The sequence below is a fragment of the Marmota monax genome, unplaced genomic scaffold (assembly GCF_021218885.2).
Source record: "Marmota monax isolate L192 unplaced genomic scaffold, Marmota_monax_Labrador192_F-V1.1 WCK01_AAM20220418_F8-fsc00132, whole genome shotgun sequence".
NCBI lineage: Eukaryota > Metazoa > Chordata > Mammalia > Rodentia > Sciuridae > Marmota > Marmota monax.
This window is the reverse complement of record NW_026695199.1, coordinates 4070382-4091658: the sequence shown is the minus strand read 5'-3', so window position 1 is coordinate 4091658 and position 21277 is coordinate 4070382. Positions and strand designations below refer to the sequence as shown.

At 34.5% G+C, this 21277-nt stretch overlaps 1 protein-coding gene across 1 annotated transcript in view; it reads left to right on the top strand.

Moving 5' to 3' along the window:
* The window catches only part of LOC124082245 (transmembrane protease serine 11D-like), a gene marked incomplete at its 5' end in the record, with an annotated part of 36678 nt that extends 16081 nt beyond the window's left edge, over positions 1 to 20597 (top strand). The window contains 5 exons of the mRNA XM_046428719.1: positions 3907 to 3945; positions 5630 to 5807; positions 9996 to 10259; positions 11448 to 11586; positions 20436 to 20597. Of these exons, the coding sequence (XP_046284675.1) occupies positions 3907 to 3945; positions 5630 to 5807; positions 9996 to 10259; positions 11448 to 11586; positions 20436 to 20597 (782 nt within the window). The remainder of the gene's footprint in view (positions 1 to 3906; positions 3946 to 5629; positions 5808 to 9995; positions 10260 to 11447; positions 11587 to 20435) is intronic.
* Positions 20598 to 21277: the final 680 nt, after the last annotated feature.

Below are 21277 nucleotides of genomic sequence, written 5' to 3'. Positions count from 1 at the left end.
TTAATTTGTTCCAACATGCCTTTTTCCATTCTGTTTGAGACTTGTATATAATAAAACAAGGTAAGAAAGCAAACTTGGTATTATATAAATTCACTATCTTGCTGAAATTGCTTAGGTTGATCCTTTAAGGCAATGTTTGAACAGCAACTAATTTTAAAGAATCTAAGATTTTCAGTTTCAGTTTTCTACTTTGTAAAATGGAAGCTTGTCCTGATGTTTCAGGGCTACATAAGGAAATTGTGATAATGCTTCTTTTTAAAAAAAAATGTATTTTTAATCCCAGTGGCTTGGGAGACTGAGGCAGGAGGATCACAAGTTCAAAGCCAAAGTGAGGCACTAAGCAACTCAGTGAGACCCTGTCTCTAAATAAAATACAAAATAGGGCTGAGAATGTGGCTCAGTGGTCAAGTGCCTCTGAGTTCAATCCCTGATTTTAAAAAATGCATTTTTATTTTTAATTGACAAACAGTAATTACACATACGTACGAGGTACATTGGCATTTTAGTATATACATATAATGTACAATGATTAGATCAGGGTAACTGGCATATCTATCACCTCAGACATGATATTTCTTTGTATCAGGGACATTTAAAACCCCATTAGCTATTTTGAAATATTCAATTGTCAACATAGTTGTCCTACAATGCTATAGAACTTTAGAAATTATTTCTCTTATCCAGCTCCATCCCTGAACCCATTGTCTATCATTTCTTTCTCTCTCTCTCTCTCTCTCTCTCTCTCTCTCTCTCTCTCTCTCTCTCCCTGACATCCTTTCCAGGACCTGGTAATCATTATTCTTTTGAAGTCAACTTTTGAACTTCCACAAATAAGTGAGAATATGCAGTATCTTTCTGTGCCTGACTTAATTTCACTTAAAATAACATCCTTTGGTTCTGTCCATACTGCTACAAATGACAGAATTTCATTTTTATGGGTGAATAATATTCTACTGTGTTTATATACCACACTTTTTCACATTCATCTGTTGATATATACCTACATTGATTCCACATCTTTGCTATAGTGAACAGTGCTTCAGTAAACATGATGTACAGATGTTACTTTAACAACTGATTTCATTTTCTTTGGATATATACCCAGTAGTGGGATAGCTGAATCACATAGTAGGTAGTTTCTATTTCTAAGATTCTGAGCCATCTCTAGGCTGTCTTTCACAATAGATATATTAATTTATGTAACCATCTGTATGATTTTTGTTTGGATCCATTCTATTCCTTAAGTTTCCTAAAGGCAAGAACTGTTCTGCTTTGTTCACTTTTGCTGTTCTTCTACCACCCAGTATCTAGTATAGAATAGTTATTCAATAAGCAACTGTTGAATGACTGAAAGAAATGAATTACTTAATAAAGGATACCCCACCAACTTTGCCTTTTACTACTAGCTTAAGTAGCCTTGATTTCCTCAAAAGGAACTCAAAATTAAAAGGATTTTCATGGATCTCACACTGGGCTAGTATGCAGCCTGTACTAGCTACAGCAGTACTAGTTGTTAAAGTATTAGAATGCTTTCCAGTTTGTTGGTAAACAATTAGACAGTGATTGTTCCCCAAGTTCTCCAAATGTCTCCATTCCCCACTATGGACTCTCTTCTCTTCTGCCTGCAACTAAAGAGTTAACCACATAGGAAAGAATTCAAAGACACAGCTCCAACTCCATGGTCTGTGTTCTGCCTCCTGATGCCCAAGCACCACGGGTTACTTAAGCAACTGAATATTACTTCTGTTCTGACACATGAAGAAATTCTTTCAAAATCACTTCCCAAGTGTTTGTTCATTGTTTAGCATTATGTTACATAATGTGAGGATACAATGGTTATTTCTACCCCCAAGACCCCATAATACAGTTGAAGCAAAAGACATCCAAAGCAAGATAGCAGTCAAAATAGCAGACTTGACAATCAAGAGAACATATGACCAAGCACCCAAGGACCAAACAACAGTGACTGCTGCCAAAATTCAGAAAACAACGAGACTAGAGTTCTTGGTATTTCTCAGCAAATGATTCATCAAGAAGAGTGGATGGAATTTGGTTTTGAAATATTAAATAGCATTTCCTTAATTTAATCCACACAACATCCATATCCCATAGACACTTATAATATCCCCACTTAGAAAGGATGTATAATTGCTCAGGGTCATATGTTTAGCATGTGGCAGTCAGGGTTAAAACCTAAGTCACTGTTATTCAAATAATGAAGAATATACAGCTTTATTTATTTCCTGCTTCCAAAAAGGATGATGTGGCTCCACTGAAGCTTTCAAAGCAAACATGATACCTAAACCCCGTAACACTTCTAGATGGAAATAACTGCATAACTTGGTTTTATTTTTTTTTATTTTTTTTTTAATTTTTTATTGTTGGTTGTTCAAAAACATTACATAGTTCTTGATATATCATATTTCACACTTTGATTCAAGTGGGTTATGAGCTCCCATTTCATAACTTGGTTTTAGAGAACATGAAAATCCAGTTTTAGAACTTTGAAAGTATAGGGGGATTTGATCCAACATACATTTTTAGAAATGGTCAATCTGGACAGGTGGATAAATTGAAAAAGCACAAAAGTGGTAGTGGAGAATTGCAGTTTGAAGGTTATTATTACTAGTATCAAATGATGAAAGCATGAACAAAAGTAGTAACAAAAAGATAGGAAAGATACTCAGAAGGCTAAGGCAGGAGAATCACAAGTTGGTCAACCTGAGCAACTTAGCCCTGTCTCAAAATATTAAATAAAAACTTGGGATGTATCTCAGTGCCCCTAGGTTCAATCTCTAATACCACCAAAAATTTTTTAAAAGGAGAGGTGATAAGGAGACTCAGGATAATTCAAATGGCAGTTATTAGAAGGTACAGAACATGGAGACCAATAAAATGTGAGTATGATGAGAAAGTGAGAATTTGAAATATTTTCTAGCTGCCAGTGGAAGTGGTGTCATTTACTAAAGGAGCAAATGTAACATAAGAAGCAAATTTTGGATAAAATTTGGTCACATTAAGTTTGATATGACCACTGGACATGTAGGGGAAACTGTCCTGTAGTTTATGTAGGGGCCTTCACTATCTGATACCATTATAGTTTTCTTTCCCAGCTCAACACCATCCCCCTGCATGCAACACATGTAATAACTCTGCTGACTTTATTACACCACAAACATCCTATACCTCCATGCAATTATGCCCACTATGTCTTCCATGTGGAGTATCTTCTCCCACTTATCTACTTGACAAATCCCTTCTAGGTTTTCAAAATACTGTACAAATGTTATTTCCTCCAACTCAAATGTCATTTCCTCCTCCGTGACAACTTATGTGTTTATTTGGTAACATTAGTTAATCTCTATTTTCTCCTTTTCCTTTGGTTTTGAATTCATTTGAATAATTATTTGATTAATTTCTGTATGTAAATAACATATGAGCAGACCCCTGTTATTTGTTCACTGTTTAATCTGCAGCACTTAGAATAGTATCAGTAGAGCAATATATGTCTATACCAATATGTCCTTATAAGAATATTTGAATAAATGAACTTCTACTACAACATTTTTTATATTATATTCCAATGACTAAGTTATGTTCTGATTTTTCAGTTAAAATGAGTGACTTGAGAGCAAGGAAATATGAAGTATTTGATGAAACATTTTAGCACAAACGTTAGTGTGCTTAATAATTCAGGAAAGTTGTAAAAACAGAGACTTCTAGGACCCATGATTCAGAGATTCTTTCAGCTGATGAGGATGGAGCCTAGGAATCAGGATTTCAGCAAATCCTCCCAGTGGTTCTGATTCTTTTTGTCCGTATATACACTTTAAGAAATTAAGATGGGAATTATTTTTATCTTGTATTTTGTTGATCTTAGTCTCATTCTTTTTTTTTAAACACTAGCAATTACTGACCACGATACAGAAAATTTTTTCACTCAAGGTAAGCTTTGAAATTCTTTTATAAATATGTTTTGCTAAAATATAAGGAGTAAAAGTGCAAGTCTGTTATGCTCTTTGCCAAGATGGTATCTATACAGGTGGTACCTTTATTTTGAATTCATTCCATTGGTTTTTTGTTGAAACAAGACACTGCTGATCCAACTGACCCATGGAGTGATGTTTGAGCTATTTCTCCTTTTAGAAAAAAAATTAATGAAGTAGCAGTGGAGTACCACCACTCAGTACTCAGGTTGACCTTATGAAAATTTTCTTGGCAGTTTTAGGAAGCTTTTACTACCCAATTCTTTGGTGGCATTTCTGCAAACTTGCAAATTATGTTTGATGACATCATTTATGTAGCTTTTCCTAACTACCAGATAGCTTGCTCTGTTGTGGATTCAGGTCAATCATAGCCATAATAGAAAAAATTATGAAAAATCTTGTCAGTTTTGGGTCCTTAACCTTCTGAAGGGAAAGTCATATGTTTCAACACCATCCTCCATACTTTCAAGCTAGGATAGCAGAGATATAATCCCTAGAAAAATACTGTTTATTTCTCTTGCTTACAGAATATAGCTAGAAATTAGTTAAATGTACCTGGATCACTGGCCTTTCTCAGATACTTAACAAATTTCATAAAGTGATACCACCTCTCTAGGGATTTTTAAACTTCACTATAGTTCTTGATTATTCTGAATAAAAATGTATCTTCATAATTCACTAGGGAATTTATTAGAAGGATGCAGCACAGGAACCTAAGTTCCATACATATTCTTAATGGAAATCTAGTCCTCTATTTGGGAAATTTTCAAGAAAAAAAATACCTATTCAAGCAGGGCACTACTTAACAGCCAGTCTAGCAATATAGAAATAGGTGGCAGTTTACCTCTAATTGCTTGGTAATAGATTAATAAGAGAAAACAAAGCACAGAAATTGAGAGGAATTATGTGAATAGCCTACCTCAGCCCATTTCAGCTCTGGCAATGAGAGCATTTGCGGGCTTTTTAAGACATTTAAATAAACCTGTATACTACATACTAGAAATGTTCACTCACCCTAAGGCCTATTCTGTGGCCCTACAGCATGTGCCCTTTCAAGGGTACACCCAGTTATACAATCAGGTCTGGAGATGTATTGCAACCTCCAATGATAAAACTGTAATACCACTCAGAAAGTTGTTTGATGAGTCAGTTTTCTTCCAACTTAAATGTGTATCTCTCATCAATATGTACTTTCTGAATTGTTCCCTGATGTGGATCTGGAAGTCAGTATTTCTAACAAGTTCCTAGGGGATATTCATGCTACAGGTCTGAAAACCACACTATGCGTAGCAATTTATGAAGAAGAAGGGAATTTCCCAGGAGTTTTATCCTGAGCTGTCATATCCGTCACTGACCAATCCTAACCCTTACCATTCATGAAGCATTCTAGACAATTTTGAAGTTGCTCCAGAATTGAAACCCAATGTCTAGAAATGTTCTCTAGAATGTAATCAATAGGCAAGAATAGTCATACATGTACTCTAAAGATAATAGCATGTTGATCCTGCTTTTTTAAAATCTAGCATATCCTGGGGAGAAATCCACAAAAGACAAAGTCATAAGTAATGGAAAAGCTCTGCAGCAAAATCCCAAATGTAAATGAATCATGTTCTTCCCAGCTCATTAACAATCTTTGCTCTTAGAATGTGGGGCCCGGCCAGATCTAATAACACTGTCTGAAGAAAGAATCATTGGAGGTACACTAGCTGAGGAAGGTGACTGGCCATGGCAAGTCAGTCTTGAACTCAATAATGTCCACCACTGTGGAGGCACCCTGATCAGTAACACATGGATCCTGTCGGCAGCTCACTGCTTCAGAAGGTAAGGACACCTCTATCAACCCCTCTGGGAACAATTAAGGTAGGCAGTTGCATGAAGACTCCACCTATTACCCTCAGGACCAATCATGATTGGATAAAGCCAGAACAAAAAATGTAAAGAATATTAGTGAGTTTTTCTTCCTATTCATTAAAGCCAAAATACTTTTTTCTTATTTAGCTTACTAGTTTACTGTAGTTCTCAGTTTCAAATAATAGTGTACCCATCATTGAAAAGAACAAAGATTTATATATCAGAATGTTTGATTTAAATCCTAGCTATGAAAACTTAGAAAATTTACTAAATAACCCTATGTATCACATTTTTTAAAAAATTATGGACAATACTATTATGTATATCTTAGTGTTGTTGGTAGGATTAAATATGTTACTATAACTATCTATTAAATATTTGAGGAGGAAGATTTGTACATTACATCATGGAAGTTGATCAGTATACTGAGGGTAGACCTAGAGACTGCTAGGTGCCATTAATTTGTTCATCAAAATATATGGATATTTATGACAAGCCTAATATTATATGTTATATACGCACAAGTATAAATGAAATACTAACCTTGCCTTCATGGAACTTCATTCTAATGTTTGAAGGAGAATACATACACACAAAAAATTATTATCATTTATAAATAAGTATAAGTAGTATAAGCAAAATAAATTTAAGACACCTCACAAGAATTCTTAATTGAGGTGACTAAAGACTATTTATTACTTATACTAAGGCAATGAGCTTCCAATGGAAAATAAGTTGTATAAAATTATCCTGTTGGTATTAAAAAGGTTACACTGCTAATACTGAAAGATTTTAGACTTTGGCATTACAAAAACTTGCTAGTTTCAGGCCTACCGTATCACCAAGATATCCTAAATCATAACATTTAAATACAGAAAGATCACCAGAAAGTGATGGTGAACTCAAGTGTGCCCCTGACCATATCTATTATCTTACCAGCTTTTTTCAATGACTTGTCACTGTCTCAAATCCACATATTTACTACATACCCAAAGCCTTCAATGTCAAATTAATCCAAAATTATTTCTCAAAGTATGTGATTTCAGCCTCAGTATAACAGCCATTTTTCATCTCTTCTGGACTTGGTCTGTGTTTCCCCACCTATGACCACTGTTCACCCTGCTGTTTGTTTCCTGAAATATTAAAACCTTTTAAAATCTCTAGTTCATCCTATTTGAATTCTGTGAGATTTTCACAATTACTAAGAAGCATTATTCAGATTTGAGGGCACTATCTTTTAATACAGCACCTTTTTTTTCAAAAGTGTTTATTAAACCAAGATGGAATAAAAGATAACAAGATTAGGGTACAATCTAAACAAAAGTTTTAGGAAAGCCCAAATTATTCTATACTTTTCTTATGCTATCTTGTAGCTCTACAGATGGCAAATAAATTCTAAATTGTTTTATATAATACTTCCAACATTACACAATTTCTGATTTAAATTGGCAAATTCATTTAGGTGTATCCCAGATAACACAAGAAACAAAATTCTAAAAAGCATTCAATCATCACTGCCACCTGAAAGGCCAAAGCAAAAGAATGTCACTAGTTCAATTTCAATCACACCCTAGTATACAAATGCATGGAATTAGCAGGCTGGAACTGAACTAGATTCTAAGCCCTATTCAGACCTATCAAAAGTTAAGTAAAGGATATCACTACATTGAAAGCCACAATTATAAATATCATCAATGATTATCAAAAACATTCAGAGAAAATCTTTGAATTTTGCAACCAAAAATCTTTCTGTTTACTACCTTGATGTAATCACTAGAGCTATAAATGATAAGAACCATGTATTGGTCCCCTCACTAAAGACTTCATTGTCACTTGAGAAATACCAGTGAGGATTTGATTGGGGTATAACTAGCCTTACAAAAGGACATAGAAGTGATGAGTCCCTATTAGAGAAGATTACTGAATTGTCACCTTTTCTATGAAGATTTCTCTGGACTCTTTTGTCTCCTGTTCTATTTACACAGAAAATTTCTTCTCTGTCTTTTACAGTAGTCTTTGTGATTTATGATAGTATAATTGTCTCAGTATCCTCCACTAGTGTGTGGCAGTACTCAAGGACAGAGGCCATAATTATTAAAATTTTTATTTCCAGAGACTCACATGTTCTTTGTGCAATGTAGATACTTAGTAATGGCTTGTTGAGCTATAATTATTGAAGATCACAGATGTGTCCATTGAATGCCAAGCAGTGTTTAGCATATGCATTTGTTTCATTGATACTTAAAGCTGTGTGAGAGAATATTGCCAATCAAATTTTATACATAAACTAAGAATCAGAGATATTAACTAACTTGCCATAAACAATAATTCTAGTGTGTGATATAGCAAGATTTAAATCTAAATATAGCTGGTTCCAAAACCATTTTCTTATTTATTTGCTAGAAGGGAGGGAAGGAGAGACAGAGGGAGGGAAAAGAGTGAAAAAGAGTGAAAGGGGTGTCTCCCCAGAAAGGGAAGGGTGTCTTTTGAATCTCCCTACTGAGGACTCTGAGCAAAAGGAGTTGAATATTTTTTAAAAATGTGGATTTTCTTATTTTTAAATATTTTTTCTTCAGAATCTTTAACTAGGTTTCACTCTTACACATATACTATTTCTTATAAAAGTATTTCCTAGGCATATAATCCTTTTTGTGTGTTAATTCCACTATCTAAATTCCAAAAACTCTTAAATTATTATTGGTTGTTTTTATTCAACTATAGGAGCAACCATAATTTTTCTTGTTATCCAGATATGCATGTAACTGAAAAACCTAGAGTTGTTATGTGTGTGTTTGCTTTTAATTTATGAAAGGAGCATTGTGAATAATTCTTGTATTGTTTCTTACTGTATTTTCTCAATCCTGGGAATTTTCATCTGGTCCACTGCTGCATAACAAGCCACAGTAAACAAACATCATATTTCCTTCACCCAACTAGGTTGCTTCAACTTCCTACTATCACAAAGAGCATGTACAACATACACAAAACACTCATATGGGGTCATTCTATAAACCTTTACAGATTTCTCTGAGATATGTACCCAGAAGTACATAAGAGTCTGACAAATATACCAGAATGCTTTCCAAACATTTACATCTTCACTGATAATTCAAAAAGAGTTCTAATTTCCCTCCTTACTAACATCAGAATTATTTTCTTGTTTCTTGTCACCCTTATCAACATATATTAGATATTCATTTTTAATTACTATTTCTTCATTACTAATAAATTTGAATATTTTTTCATATACCTAGAAGCCATTTGGGCTTCCCTTTACATAAATTACCAATTAATACTTTGCAAATTTTATAATAGTTTTCCTATCAATTTATCGTTGGTTTACAGACTTTTTTGTATATTCTATAAAGATTTAGATATTAAATATTGCCAATATTTTTTAAGGATTTCGTATACATACTTTAAGCTTGTTTGTGGTTTGCTTAATTCTGATTTAATAAAATTCACTCATTTTTTACCTATGGAATGTGTTTTGAGGGTTTACCTAAAAAGTCTTATTCCTGTATCAAAATGATAATTTTCTATATTTTTTATGTTAGTCCTCTTTCTCCTCCCCTCTTTCTCAATATATATGTAGATATACACACATATATCTATATACACAAATGTATGTATATACACACACAATTATAACAATCAGCAAACTTAGTACAGAAAGGTCATTCATCTATTAACAAAACAAGGATGTCCCTTATCATCACTGCTATTTAAACTGAGTGTCTTTCTCAAAGCAAAATAAAAGAAGAAAATAAAGATTGAAAGGAATGAGTTAAAGCTATAATAGCTATTACTTCAGATTTCTTAGTTGCTTGAATTAAAGGGTACAGAAAAGGGAAAGATCAAAGAGATTTGTGTTATGCTAGATATCATTAAAGTATTAGAATATGCTAATTGGAATAGAAGAACAACCGGTATTCATCACTCCAAGACATGTTTTCTAAAGGCTTTCTTTGTTTCTTTAGGCAAATATCCATTTGTTCTGCCAGTTAAAAGCATTTACTAGCTTATATGCAAGAATATATAGCAAAGAGACATTGATCAAATAGTTCCTAGATGGTGGCTGTTGGCAAATTCAAAATCTAAATATTTGAAGTACTCACAATTTCCTTATTCAAATAGCATGGTTTCCAAATTTTTCAGCTACTCTAATCCTCAACAATGGACTGCTACCTTTGGTATTTCTACAACATCTCCTATACTGAAAGTAAGAGTAAGAACTATTTTACTCCATAATAACTATAAAACTGCAACTCATGAAAATGATATTGCAGCAGTGCAACTTGAAAGAGCTATCACCTTTACCAGAAATATACATAGAGTTTGTCTCCCAGAGGCTACCCATAACATTATACCTGGTTCTACTGCCTATGTAACAGGATGGGGATCGATAACTTATGGTGGTAAGTGTTTCAGGAAAAATAATACAATTGAACAACAAAATCTCTTGTCATTTGCTATTATGTAACTTTTTAAAGTTAGGGGAATGTTGAGTACAGATTCTCCCAACAGAACCATTGTGTATTCTACTCATCTTAAACTCTGGCTAGCTTAGTTTCCTCAGTAAAGCATAGAAAAGCTATACCCAAACATAGCGGTAAGGAAATGTAAAAGAAAGTGATAAAGAAACATTAGTTCTTAAACAATCCAGAGATTCTGTGGAACTCCAATGGCTTTTCTATAACAAAATAAAAGGACTGGAATAGATATTGTCTAAAGACTTTAATAACCCTTAAAATATCAACTGCCCTTTAAGGTATTCTGGGATGATATGAATTATGCTACATTGTAAGAAACTCCATGTATGCATAAATATTGCTCATACGTGATTGTCAAATAAATAAGGTATAAATTAAAACGAGGACAGAGTTAAAGAGAAAATAGAACATACGATAAAAATAAGAGTTATCAGCCAGGGAATGGAAGGGTAGCATCAACAGTTTTTCCCTGGGCTTTTACCCAGTTGCAGATTGTATCGCCAAGATATAATAAAAAGTCAGTCATCCCAGAAAATATTTCAATGTGTTCTTTTAGCACAAAGTAATTTGGACTAACAGGTAAAATTTGTCCAGTAATGGAAAACTATAACTAAGCTATTCTGAGGGAGCATCGGTATATAATGGATTACTTCTTTAGGCTTAAGACCACACTGATTTCTCTTTTGATGTTAGATTAGAGGTTACTCACTTTTCATGTAATTTTCCAAAGTCCATCAGTGGATAATTTAAGTGCAATCAATTTTAAGATAGTAAATTTATTTGTTTTCTAAATGACTAATGGACACTCAATCACAAAACTAATGCAAAAAAAAAAGAAAAGAAAAGAAAAATTTATCTGGCTAAAGGGGTTATCCTTCCCTATGAAAACCTTTGCTGGAAAGAAACTCCTATATATGAGCTTAGATGCCTTTCTTGCTAAACAGGGAATAATGTTTGGAGTGCATTTGTTCTTTCTCTTAATAATAAGAGAAGAGTAATGACTCTTAGTAATAAGAGTTATTAATTTTTTACACTTTATTTATTAATTAGTAATAAGAGTTATTAATTTATATAACCAATGAGTCATTTTATTTCTTCTTTTCTACTAAATAGGCAGCACAGTCACAGATCTACGACAAGGACAAGTCACAATAATAAATAGCAATGTATGTAATGCATCAACTAATTACAATGGTGCTGTCTTATCTGGAATGCTGTGTGCTGGAGTACCTGCAGGTGGAGTGGATGCATGCCAGGTATGTTCAAGACAATCTTATCAACCATCATCAAAAAAGCTTATAAGTATTCACTAGCATGCCATTCTGCTATGGGCATAAAGGTAACAGTTGTAATATACATCCCTGTCTAAAAATTTATTTAATTTTAGGGATAAAATTATCTTATGAAGTTTATTTATCATAAAATATTAACTTTTAATTTTTAACTACTATGAAAAGTTAAGTAAAACACTATTGTTCACAGGGAGGCTGAGACAGGAGGACTGAGAGATCAAGGCAAGCCTCAGCAATTTGCAAGGCCCTAAGCAACTTACTGAAACCCCGTCTCAAAATAAAAAACAAAAAGAGCTGGGTATGTAGCTCAGTAGTAAAGTGCTCCTGGGTTAAATTTCCGTACTAAAAAAAAAAAAGCCAACACTATTACACAGTATGGTGAATACAGTTAATAACAGAGGATTATACTCTTCAAACTTGCTAAGAGGGTAATTCCAGATGTTCTCACCAAATAAAAATGTTAGGTATTTGAGGTAATTAAGATGATACCAAAGCTTGATATAATTATTTCACATTATATTCATAAGTCATAGCATAATTTTCTACCCCATAAGTGAATATAATTATTGTCAATTTAAAGGTCCATAGAGAACAAATTAAAATTTAAAATATGAATAATGCTTGAAGCTAAAAAATTATACAAAATTCTAATCATTTGAGTCACAAGAATTCTCACAATTGTGTGGTGGCACAAGTATAAAAGAACTAACTATTTGGATCTAGACTGTAATTTTTTACCCAAATATGTAAAAGCAAACAATAAATGTTAAATTCTCATCTTAAAATAATTAGAATAAAATTTTAATAAAATTAATTAAACTTAATTTATGTGATTATATCTTATAATACATTTTATTCCTCTGTCTGAAATTCAATTCCATGTAGTCACAGAAATAATTAGTGTTGGAAAATAAATATTCTTTAAAATATTCTATTTTATTGAAGAATCTGCTGTTGTTTTCCAGGATGAGCCACATAGACAAAGATAAGTTTTAACCTTTACATAAAATGTTTCATATTTATCACTTTCTAGCATTCACAGTCTTAAAAAAAGTAAATAAGAAATAGTACTTAAGTTTATGGAAAGACCCCAATCCATAAATACTTTTCTCAAAATGAAACGTTTTGATCAACTACAAGTTGGTGCAGATGGACAAGATTTCTCAGTTTTCAAGATGTCAGTAATTACCCACACAGTCCTTTATTACCTTTAAGTGGAGATGTCTCTGTTGTAGGGAACATTTCTTGATCAACTTCCTCTTTCTCTTTACTGCTAGCCCTATAACAAAAATTTCTCAAGTTTCATGATAGCTTTCCAAATAACATACCTCCCCACTGACAATCCCAGAAGCATTGTTTCAAACTCACTTAGGGACATATGTGAGATTGAAAAGAGTATTACTCAGGCTTCATTTAGTCTTGCTGCCCACCCCCACCTTTTTTAATTGTTTTTATTTTTTAAATACATGACAGTAGAGTGCATCACAATTCTATTACACATATAGATCACAATTTTTCATATCTCTGTATATAAAGTATGTTCACACTAATTCATGTCTTTATACATGTACTTTGGATAATAATGTCTATCACATTCCACCATCATTGCTAACCCCCTGCCCCCTCCCTAACCCTCACACCTCTCTACCCTATCTAGAGTTCGTCTATTCCTCCCATGCTCCCTCTCTCCCTACCCCACTATGATCAGTCACCTTATATCAGAGAAAACATTCGCCATTTGTTTTTTGGGGATTGGCTAACTTCACTTAGCATTATCTTCTGCAACTGCATCCATTTACTTGCAAATGCCATGATTTTATTCTCTTTTATTGCTGAGTAAAATTCCGTTGTGTATATATGCCACATTTTTTTTTATCCATTCATCTACTGAAGGGCATCTAGGTTAGTTCCACAGTTTAGCTATTGTGAATTGTGCTGCTATAAACATTGACGTGGCTGTGTCCCTGTAGTATGCTGATTTTAAGTCTTTGGGGTATAGACAAAGGAGAGGGATAGCTGGGTCAAATGGTGGTTCCATTCTAAGTTTTCCAAGGAATCTCCATACTACTTTCCATATTGGCTGCACCAATTTGCAGTCCCACCAGCAATGTATGAGTGTGCCTTTTCCCCCAACTTCCCACCAAAACTTATTGTTGTTTGTCTTCAAAATGGCTGCCATTCTAACTGGAGTGAGATGGTATCTTAGAGTGGTTTTGATTTGCATTTCTCTAATTGCTAGAGATGATGAACATTTTTTCATATATTTGTTCATTGATTAAATATCCTCTTCTGAGAAGTGTCTGTTCATGTCCTTGGCCCATTTATTGATTGGGTTATTTGGGGGTTTTTGGTGTTTAGCTTTTTGAGTTCTTTATATACCCTAGAGATTAGTGCTCTATCTGATGTGTGAGGAGTAAAAATTTGATCCCAAGATGTAGTCTCTCTATTCACTTCACAGATTATTCCTTTTGCTGAGAAGAAACATTTTAATTTGAGTCTATCCCATTTATTGATTCTTGGTTTTAATTCTTGCACCACAGGAGTCTTATTAAGGAAGTTGGGGCCTAATCCCACATGATGAAGATTAGGGCCTACTTTTTCTTCTATTAGAAGGAGAATCACTGGTTGAATTCCTAGGTCTTTGATCCACTTTGAGTTGAGTTTTGTGCATGGTGAGAGATAGGGGTTTAATTTCATTTTGTTGTATATGGATTTCCAGTTTTCCCAGTACCATTTGTTGAAGATGCTATCTTTTCTCCAGTGCATGTTTTTGGCACCTTTTTCTAATATAAGAAAATTGTAATTTTGTGGATTAGTCTCTGTGTCCTCTATTCTGTACCATTGGTCTATCAGTCTGTTTTGGTGCCAATATCATGTTTTTTGTTACTATTCCTCTGAAGTATAGTTTAAGGTCTGGTATAGTGATGTCACCTGATTCACTCTTCCTGCTAAGGATTGCTTTAGCTATTCTAAGTCTTTTATTTTTCCAGATGAATTTCATGATTACTTTTTCTATTTCTATGAGGAATGCCATTGGGATTTTGTTTGGAATTGCATTAAATCTGTATAGTGCTTTTGGAAGTATGGTCATTTTGATAATATTAATTCTGCCTATCCAAGAGCAAGGCAGATCTTTCCATCTTCTAAGGTCTTATTTGATTTCTTTCTTTAGGGTTCTGTAGTTTTCATTGTATAGATCTTTCACCTCTTTTGTTAAGTTGATTCCCAAGTATTTTATTTTATTTTCTGAAGCTATTGTAAATGGGATAGTTTTCCTCATTTCCCTCTCAGAGGATTTGTCACTCATATACAGAAATGCCTTTGATTTATTGGTGTTGATTTTATAACCTGCTACTTTGCTGAATTCATTTACTAGTTCTAGAAGTTTTCTGGTGGAGCTTTTTAGGTCTTCTAGGTATAGAATCATATCATCAGCAGATAGGGCTATTTTAAGTTCTTCTTTTCCTATATGTATCCCTTTAATTTCTTCGGTCTGTCTAATTACTCTGGCCAGTGTTTCAAGGACTATGTTAAATAGAAGTGGTGAAAGAGGGCATCCCTGCCTTGTTTTAGTTGCTGCCACTTTTATTCTGTGTACATAAATTCTGCTCTTTCTTTGAGCCCAGTTCAAGTCATAACTTGTTATGAAAATTCCCCCATGTGTTATACTCCAGGCCTCACTAATTTTCAGCTGAAATACTATAATGCATAGAGTCTGCCTCAAAAAAATCATAGCACTTTACATAGGAGTTTATGAGATCCTTTTTGTTTCTTTCATTATTTAATTAATTCATGCAATCTTTAATTCAAAGACACTGAATGTATTACTTTCCATGCACCATTCACTGTGCTAGTAATGCTTCCCTGCACTCAGTCTAGAAGAAAGGACACAAGCTAAAATATCTATGAACAGTGAAACTGGCTACCTATAAGAAGAATTGCATGTCCCTTTTAGTTTGGCATTTGCTTGTCCACTATTCTTTTAAATATATTTATTTATTTTTTTAGTTGTAGTTGCCAATACCTTCATTTTATTTATTTATTTTTATGTGGTGCTGAGGATCAAACCCAGGGCCTCACACATACTAGGAGAGCGCTCTACTGCTGAGCCACAACCCCAGACCCTGCTTGTCCACTCTTTTTATTATTATTATTAGTTGCTCAAAACATTACAATGATTTGACATATCATACATTTGATTCAAATGGGGTACATAATCTTATTTTTCCATGTGTACAGATTGCAGGTCACATTGGTTATACAGCCACATTTATACATAGGGCCATACTAGTGTCTATTGTATTGTGCTGCCCTTCTTATCCCCCCTCCCCTCCCCTCCCCTCCCATCATCTCTTTCTACCCAATCTACTGTGACACATTTCTCTCTCTTTTATCTTCCCCCTCACACCATCTTATATGTAATTTTGCATAACCATGAGAGTCTCCTACCATCTTCCATGCAATTCCCTTTCTCTCTCCCATTCCCACGCACCTCTCATCCCTATTTAATGGTAATTTTCTTCTCATGCTCTTCCTCCCTGCTCTGTTTTCAGTCGCCCCCCTTATATCAAAGAAGACATTCTGCATTTGATTTTTAGGGATTGGCTAGCTTCACTTAGCAAAATCTGCTCTAATGCCATCCATTTCCCTGCAAATTCCATGATTTTGTCATTTTTTACTGCTGCGTGATACTCCATTGTGTATAAATGCCACATTTTTTTTCTCCATTCATCTATTGAAGGGCATCTGTGTTGGTTCCACAGTCTAGCTACTGTGAATTGTGCTGCTATGAACATTGATGTAGCTGTGTCCCTGTTGTATGCTCTTTTTAGGTCTTTTGGGTATAGTCTGAGAAGGGGAATAGCTGGGTCAAATGATGGTTCCATTCCCAGCTTTCCAAGGAATCTCCATACCGCTTTCCAAATTGGCTGAACCAATTTGCAGTCCCACCAGCAATGTACAAGTGTACCCTTTTCCCCACATCCTTGCCAGCACTTGTTATTGTTTGACTTCATAATGGCTGCCATTCTTACTGGAGTGAGATGGTATCTTAGAGTGGTTTTAATTTGCATTTCTCTGATTGCTAGAGATGGTGAGCATTTTTTCATGTATTTGTTGATTGATTGTATATCTTCCTCTGAGAAGTGTCTGTTCAGATCCTTGGCCCATTTGTTGATTGGGTTATTTGTTTTCTTGTTGTTTAATTTTTTGAGTTCTTTGTATACTCTGGATATTAGAGCTCTATCTGAAGTGTGAGGGGTAAATATTTGTTCCCAGGAAGTAGGCTCCCTATTTACCTCTCTTATTGTTTCTCTTGTTGAGAAAAGAACTTTTTAGTTTGAATATGTCCCAATTATTGATTCTTGATTTTAACTCTCGTGCTATAGGTGTCCTATTAAGGAATTTGGAGCATGACCCCACGAGATGGAGATTAGGGCCAACTTTTTCTTCTATTAGACGCAAAGTTTCTGGTTTGATTCCTAGCTCCTTGATCCATTTTGAGTTAACTTGTGTGCAAGGTGAGAGAAAGGGATTCAACTTCATTTTGTTGCATATGGATTTCCAGTTCTCCCAGCACCATTTGTTGAAGATGCTATCTTTTCTCCATTGCATGCTTTTGGCACCTGTGTCTAATATAAGGTAGTTGTAATTTTGTGAATTGTTCTCTGTGTCCTCTATTCTGTACCATTGGTCCACCCGCCTGTTTTGGTACCAGTACCATGCTGTTTTTGTTACTATTGCTCTGTAGTATAGTTTAAAATCTGGTATCGCTATACTGCCAGTTTCACTCTTCCTGTTTAGAATTGCTTTTGCTATTCTGGGTCTTTTATTTTTCCAGATGAATTTCATGATTGCTTTTTCTGTTTCTGCGAGGAATGCCGTTGGGATTTTGATTGGCATTGCATTAAACCTATAGAGTACTTTTGGTAATATCGCCATTTTAATGATATTAGTTCTGCCTATCCATGAAAAAGGTATATCTTTCCACCTTCTAAGGTCGTCTTCTATTTCTCTCTTTAGGGTTCTGTAGTTTTCGTTGTATCGTTTTTTTCACCTCTTTTGTTAGGTTGATTCCCAAGTATTTTATTTTTTTTTGAGGATATTGTCAATGGGGTGGTTGTTCTCATTACCATTTCAGAGGATTTGTCACTGATACACAAGAATGCCTTTGATTTATGCATGTTGATTTTATATCCTGCCACTTTTCTGAATTCATTTACTAGCTCTAGAAGTTTCTTGGTAGAACCTTTTGGGTCTGCTAGGTATAGGATCATGTCATCCGCAAATAGTGTGCTTGTCCACTCTTGATAAGGCAATATACAGAAAACTTTATCATTTTATATGAATATGCAAAAATGAAAACCTCTATTTTGTGTAATATGAACTAATAGAAAGAATGGTAGGAAGGAAGGACAGACAGCTGCAAAAATGCAGTAACAGGAAATACTGGGAATTGGTTAACCAGAGCATGCATACATCATCCAAAAGAGGGAGGTACTAGCCAGCACCATGCAGTATTTGCCACACAAGTTGGTGATTCACACACTGACCCTTCTACCCATCCAGACCAGTAATTCAACAGGTATGGAAGAGCCAACTACTCAGAGCAGTCAAATGAATAGCTAATTTTTCTAGATGCATACTTGGTAATAATGACTGATTTTTATTAGTACTGACTACATGTCAGGCTATACTTGAAATGCTTTATGTTTTAAATGCAAAATTATTTACTGATAAGAAAATTGATGTACAGAGTATTGTTAAATAATTACTAAAGTTCACATAGCTGGTAAGTAGACAATTCAAACACAGGTTACCTAGCTCCAGAGCCTACAGAATTAATCCTGCATGTAAGATGTGATAATTTTTTCTCCCAAACCAGATTATTGCATAAATATTTGCTAGTTGATTGGTTATTATAATTGACTAGTAAATATCTCTTAAGGAGTGTTTATCTATTGCCATGCAAATTTCTTTTCAATTATTCACCAAAAGAATATGATAATATACTATGCATCACATCATACAGAGTGCTATGGATAGTTAAATAAATGAGACTTCTACAAACTCATTAATTTAACAAATATTGCCTTAGAATTTTATGGGCTGTAACCTTAGGTTGCATCAGTATCCAGAATAGGTTTGCTCTCTAATGTGTGGAAAACACATTAGAGCTGGGAAAATAGACACTGCTAAGTATCATAAATGCAATGAGTGTTACAGAGAGGTACAACTACTACAAGGGAGCTGACCAGTGGGAATAAATTCAAACAGACACACAAATGAGCTTTTCTAAAATAATGCAGAAACAGTGACAAGATATACACACAGTGAGAAACTAATTATGCTCAAAGCTGAAAGTGGGGAGAGTCAGGAGGAAAGGAGCAAGTCAGAGTAGTATTACTGGAGGATGTTAGCCTGACGTGAGTAGGAAACAACCAAGCACTACCTGAGGGAGGTCTGGAAAATGTGCTTATCATGTTCTTTTCAGACTTGTTAAAGGGATAATTTATATACTTAAAGGATTTCAGTAATTTTTTTTATTGGTTGTTCAAAACATTACAAAGCCCATAACATATCATCTTTCATGCATTTGATTCAAGTGGGTTATGAACTCCCATTTTTACCCTAAATACAAGTTGCAGAATCACATCGGTTACACATCCACATTTTTACATAATGCCATATTAGTGACTGTTGTATTCTGCTACCTTTCCTATCCCCTACTATCCCCCTCCCCTTCCCTCTCATCTTCCCTCTCTACCCCATCTGCTGTTATTCAATTCTCTCCCTTGTTTTTTCCCCCTTTCCCCTTACAAACTCTTATATGTAATTTTGTGTAACAATGAGGATCTCCTTCCATTTCCATACAGTTTCCCTTCTCTCTCCCTTTCTCTCCCCCAACTCGTCTCTGTTTAATGTTAATCTTTTCCTCATGCTCTTCATCCCTGTTCTGTTCTTAGTTGCTCTCTTTATATCAAAGAAGACATTTGGCATTTGTTTTTTAAGGATTTGCTAGCTTCACTTAGCATAATCTGCTCTAATGCCGTCCATTTCCCTGCAAATTCCATGATTTTGTCGATTTTTAGTGCTGCGTAATACTCCATTGTGTATAAATGCCACATTTTTTTATCCATTCATCTATTGAAGGGCATCTAGGTTGATTCCAGAGTCTAGCTATTGTGAATTGTGCTGCTATGATCATTGATGTGGCAGTATCCTTATAGTATGCTCTTTTAAGGTCCTCAGGGAATAGACTGAGAAGGGCGATAGCTGGGTCAAATGGTGGTTCCATTCCCAGCTTTCCCAGGAATCTCCATACTGCTTTCCATATTGGCCAAACCAATTTGCAGTCCCACCAGCAATGTACAAGTGTACCCTTTTCCCCACATCCTCGCCAGCACTTGTTGTTGTTTGACTTCATAATGGCTGCCAATCTTACTGGAGTGAGATGGTATCTTAGGGTGGTTTTGATTTGCATTTCTCTGACTGCTAGAGATGATGAGCATTTTTTCATGTACTTATTGATTGATTGTATGTCCTCCTCTGAGAAGTGTCTGTTCAGGTCCTTGGCCCATTTGTTGATAGGGTTATTTGTTATCTTATTGTTTAATTTTTTGAGTTCTTTGTATATTCTGTATATTAGGGCTCTATCTGAAGTGTGGTTTCAGTAATTTTTGTATGACTTGGAAATTTCAAAAGTAAATAGACTTTATTTATATAAGAGATATAACTTCCTCTACTGCCGTAGAAATAAACTCAAGTTTTAGGGTTTTTCTTACTTAAGTAATTAATAATTTTGTTTCCTACAGGGGGATTCTGGTGGCCCACTGGTACAAGAAGACTCACGGCGGCTTTGGTTCCTTGTGGGAATAGTGAGCTGGGGATATCAGTGTGGTCTGCCAGACAAACCAGGAGTTTACACTCAAGTGACAGCCTACCGTGACTGGATTAAAGAACAAACTGGAGTCTAGTGCAATAAATGCATCTCTGTTGCAAAGTCTAAATGCAGGTGTGCCTGTCTAAAATTCTAAAACTTTACTTTTCAGCTGAAAAAGAAACTACAAGTGTCCTATTTTAATATCCTGTTGCATAAATATGATTTAACAAACACTATTTAATCTTTCTTTATTACTATGAATTTTATATTTTTCCCAGAAAACTATATGGATGTTGCATAGTACTATGACTGTGTACAAAAGAAACACTGAATGATTAAAGTTAACAGTTTTATTATAGTTGTTATAAGTGCTAGGAGTGAGAAAAATAGGTAACTAAGATTGTATACTAAAGGAACGTGGAAAAGTCTGAAGGGTCAGAAGGTGTTCTCTGAGGAAGTCTCATTGAAACTGATAAGTGAAAAATATGTTAAAAAAAATGCAAAGAAAGAAGTGGAAGAATATTATTCAAGATAGAAAGAACATTGTGAGCCAAGAAAATAGTATTTATCTAAAATTTATGGTTATCAATATTTTATAGGATATGAGCACTAAAATTTTAAATGTGAAGGCCTATAGTAATCTTAATTATGCTGTAAGATCATGCTGCCACAGGAAATCTGTAATGACCAAAAGATTTATAAATAGTTTTGATAATGACTTTTATTAAAATATCTTCTACCTAAAAGGGAAACTATATTTCCTATAGAGAAACT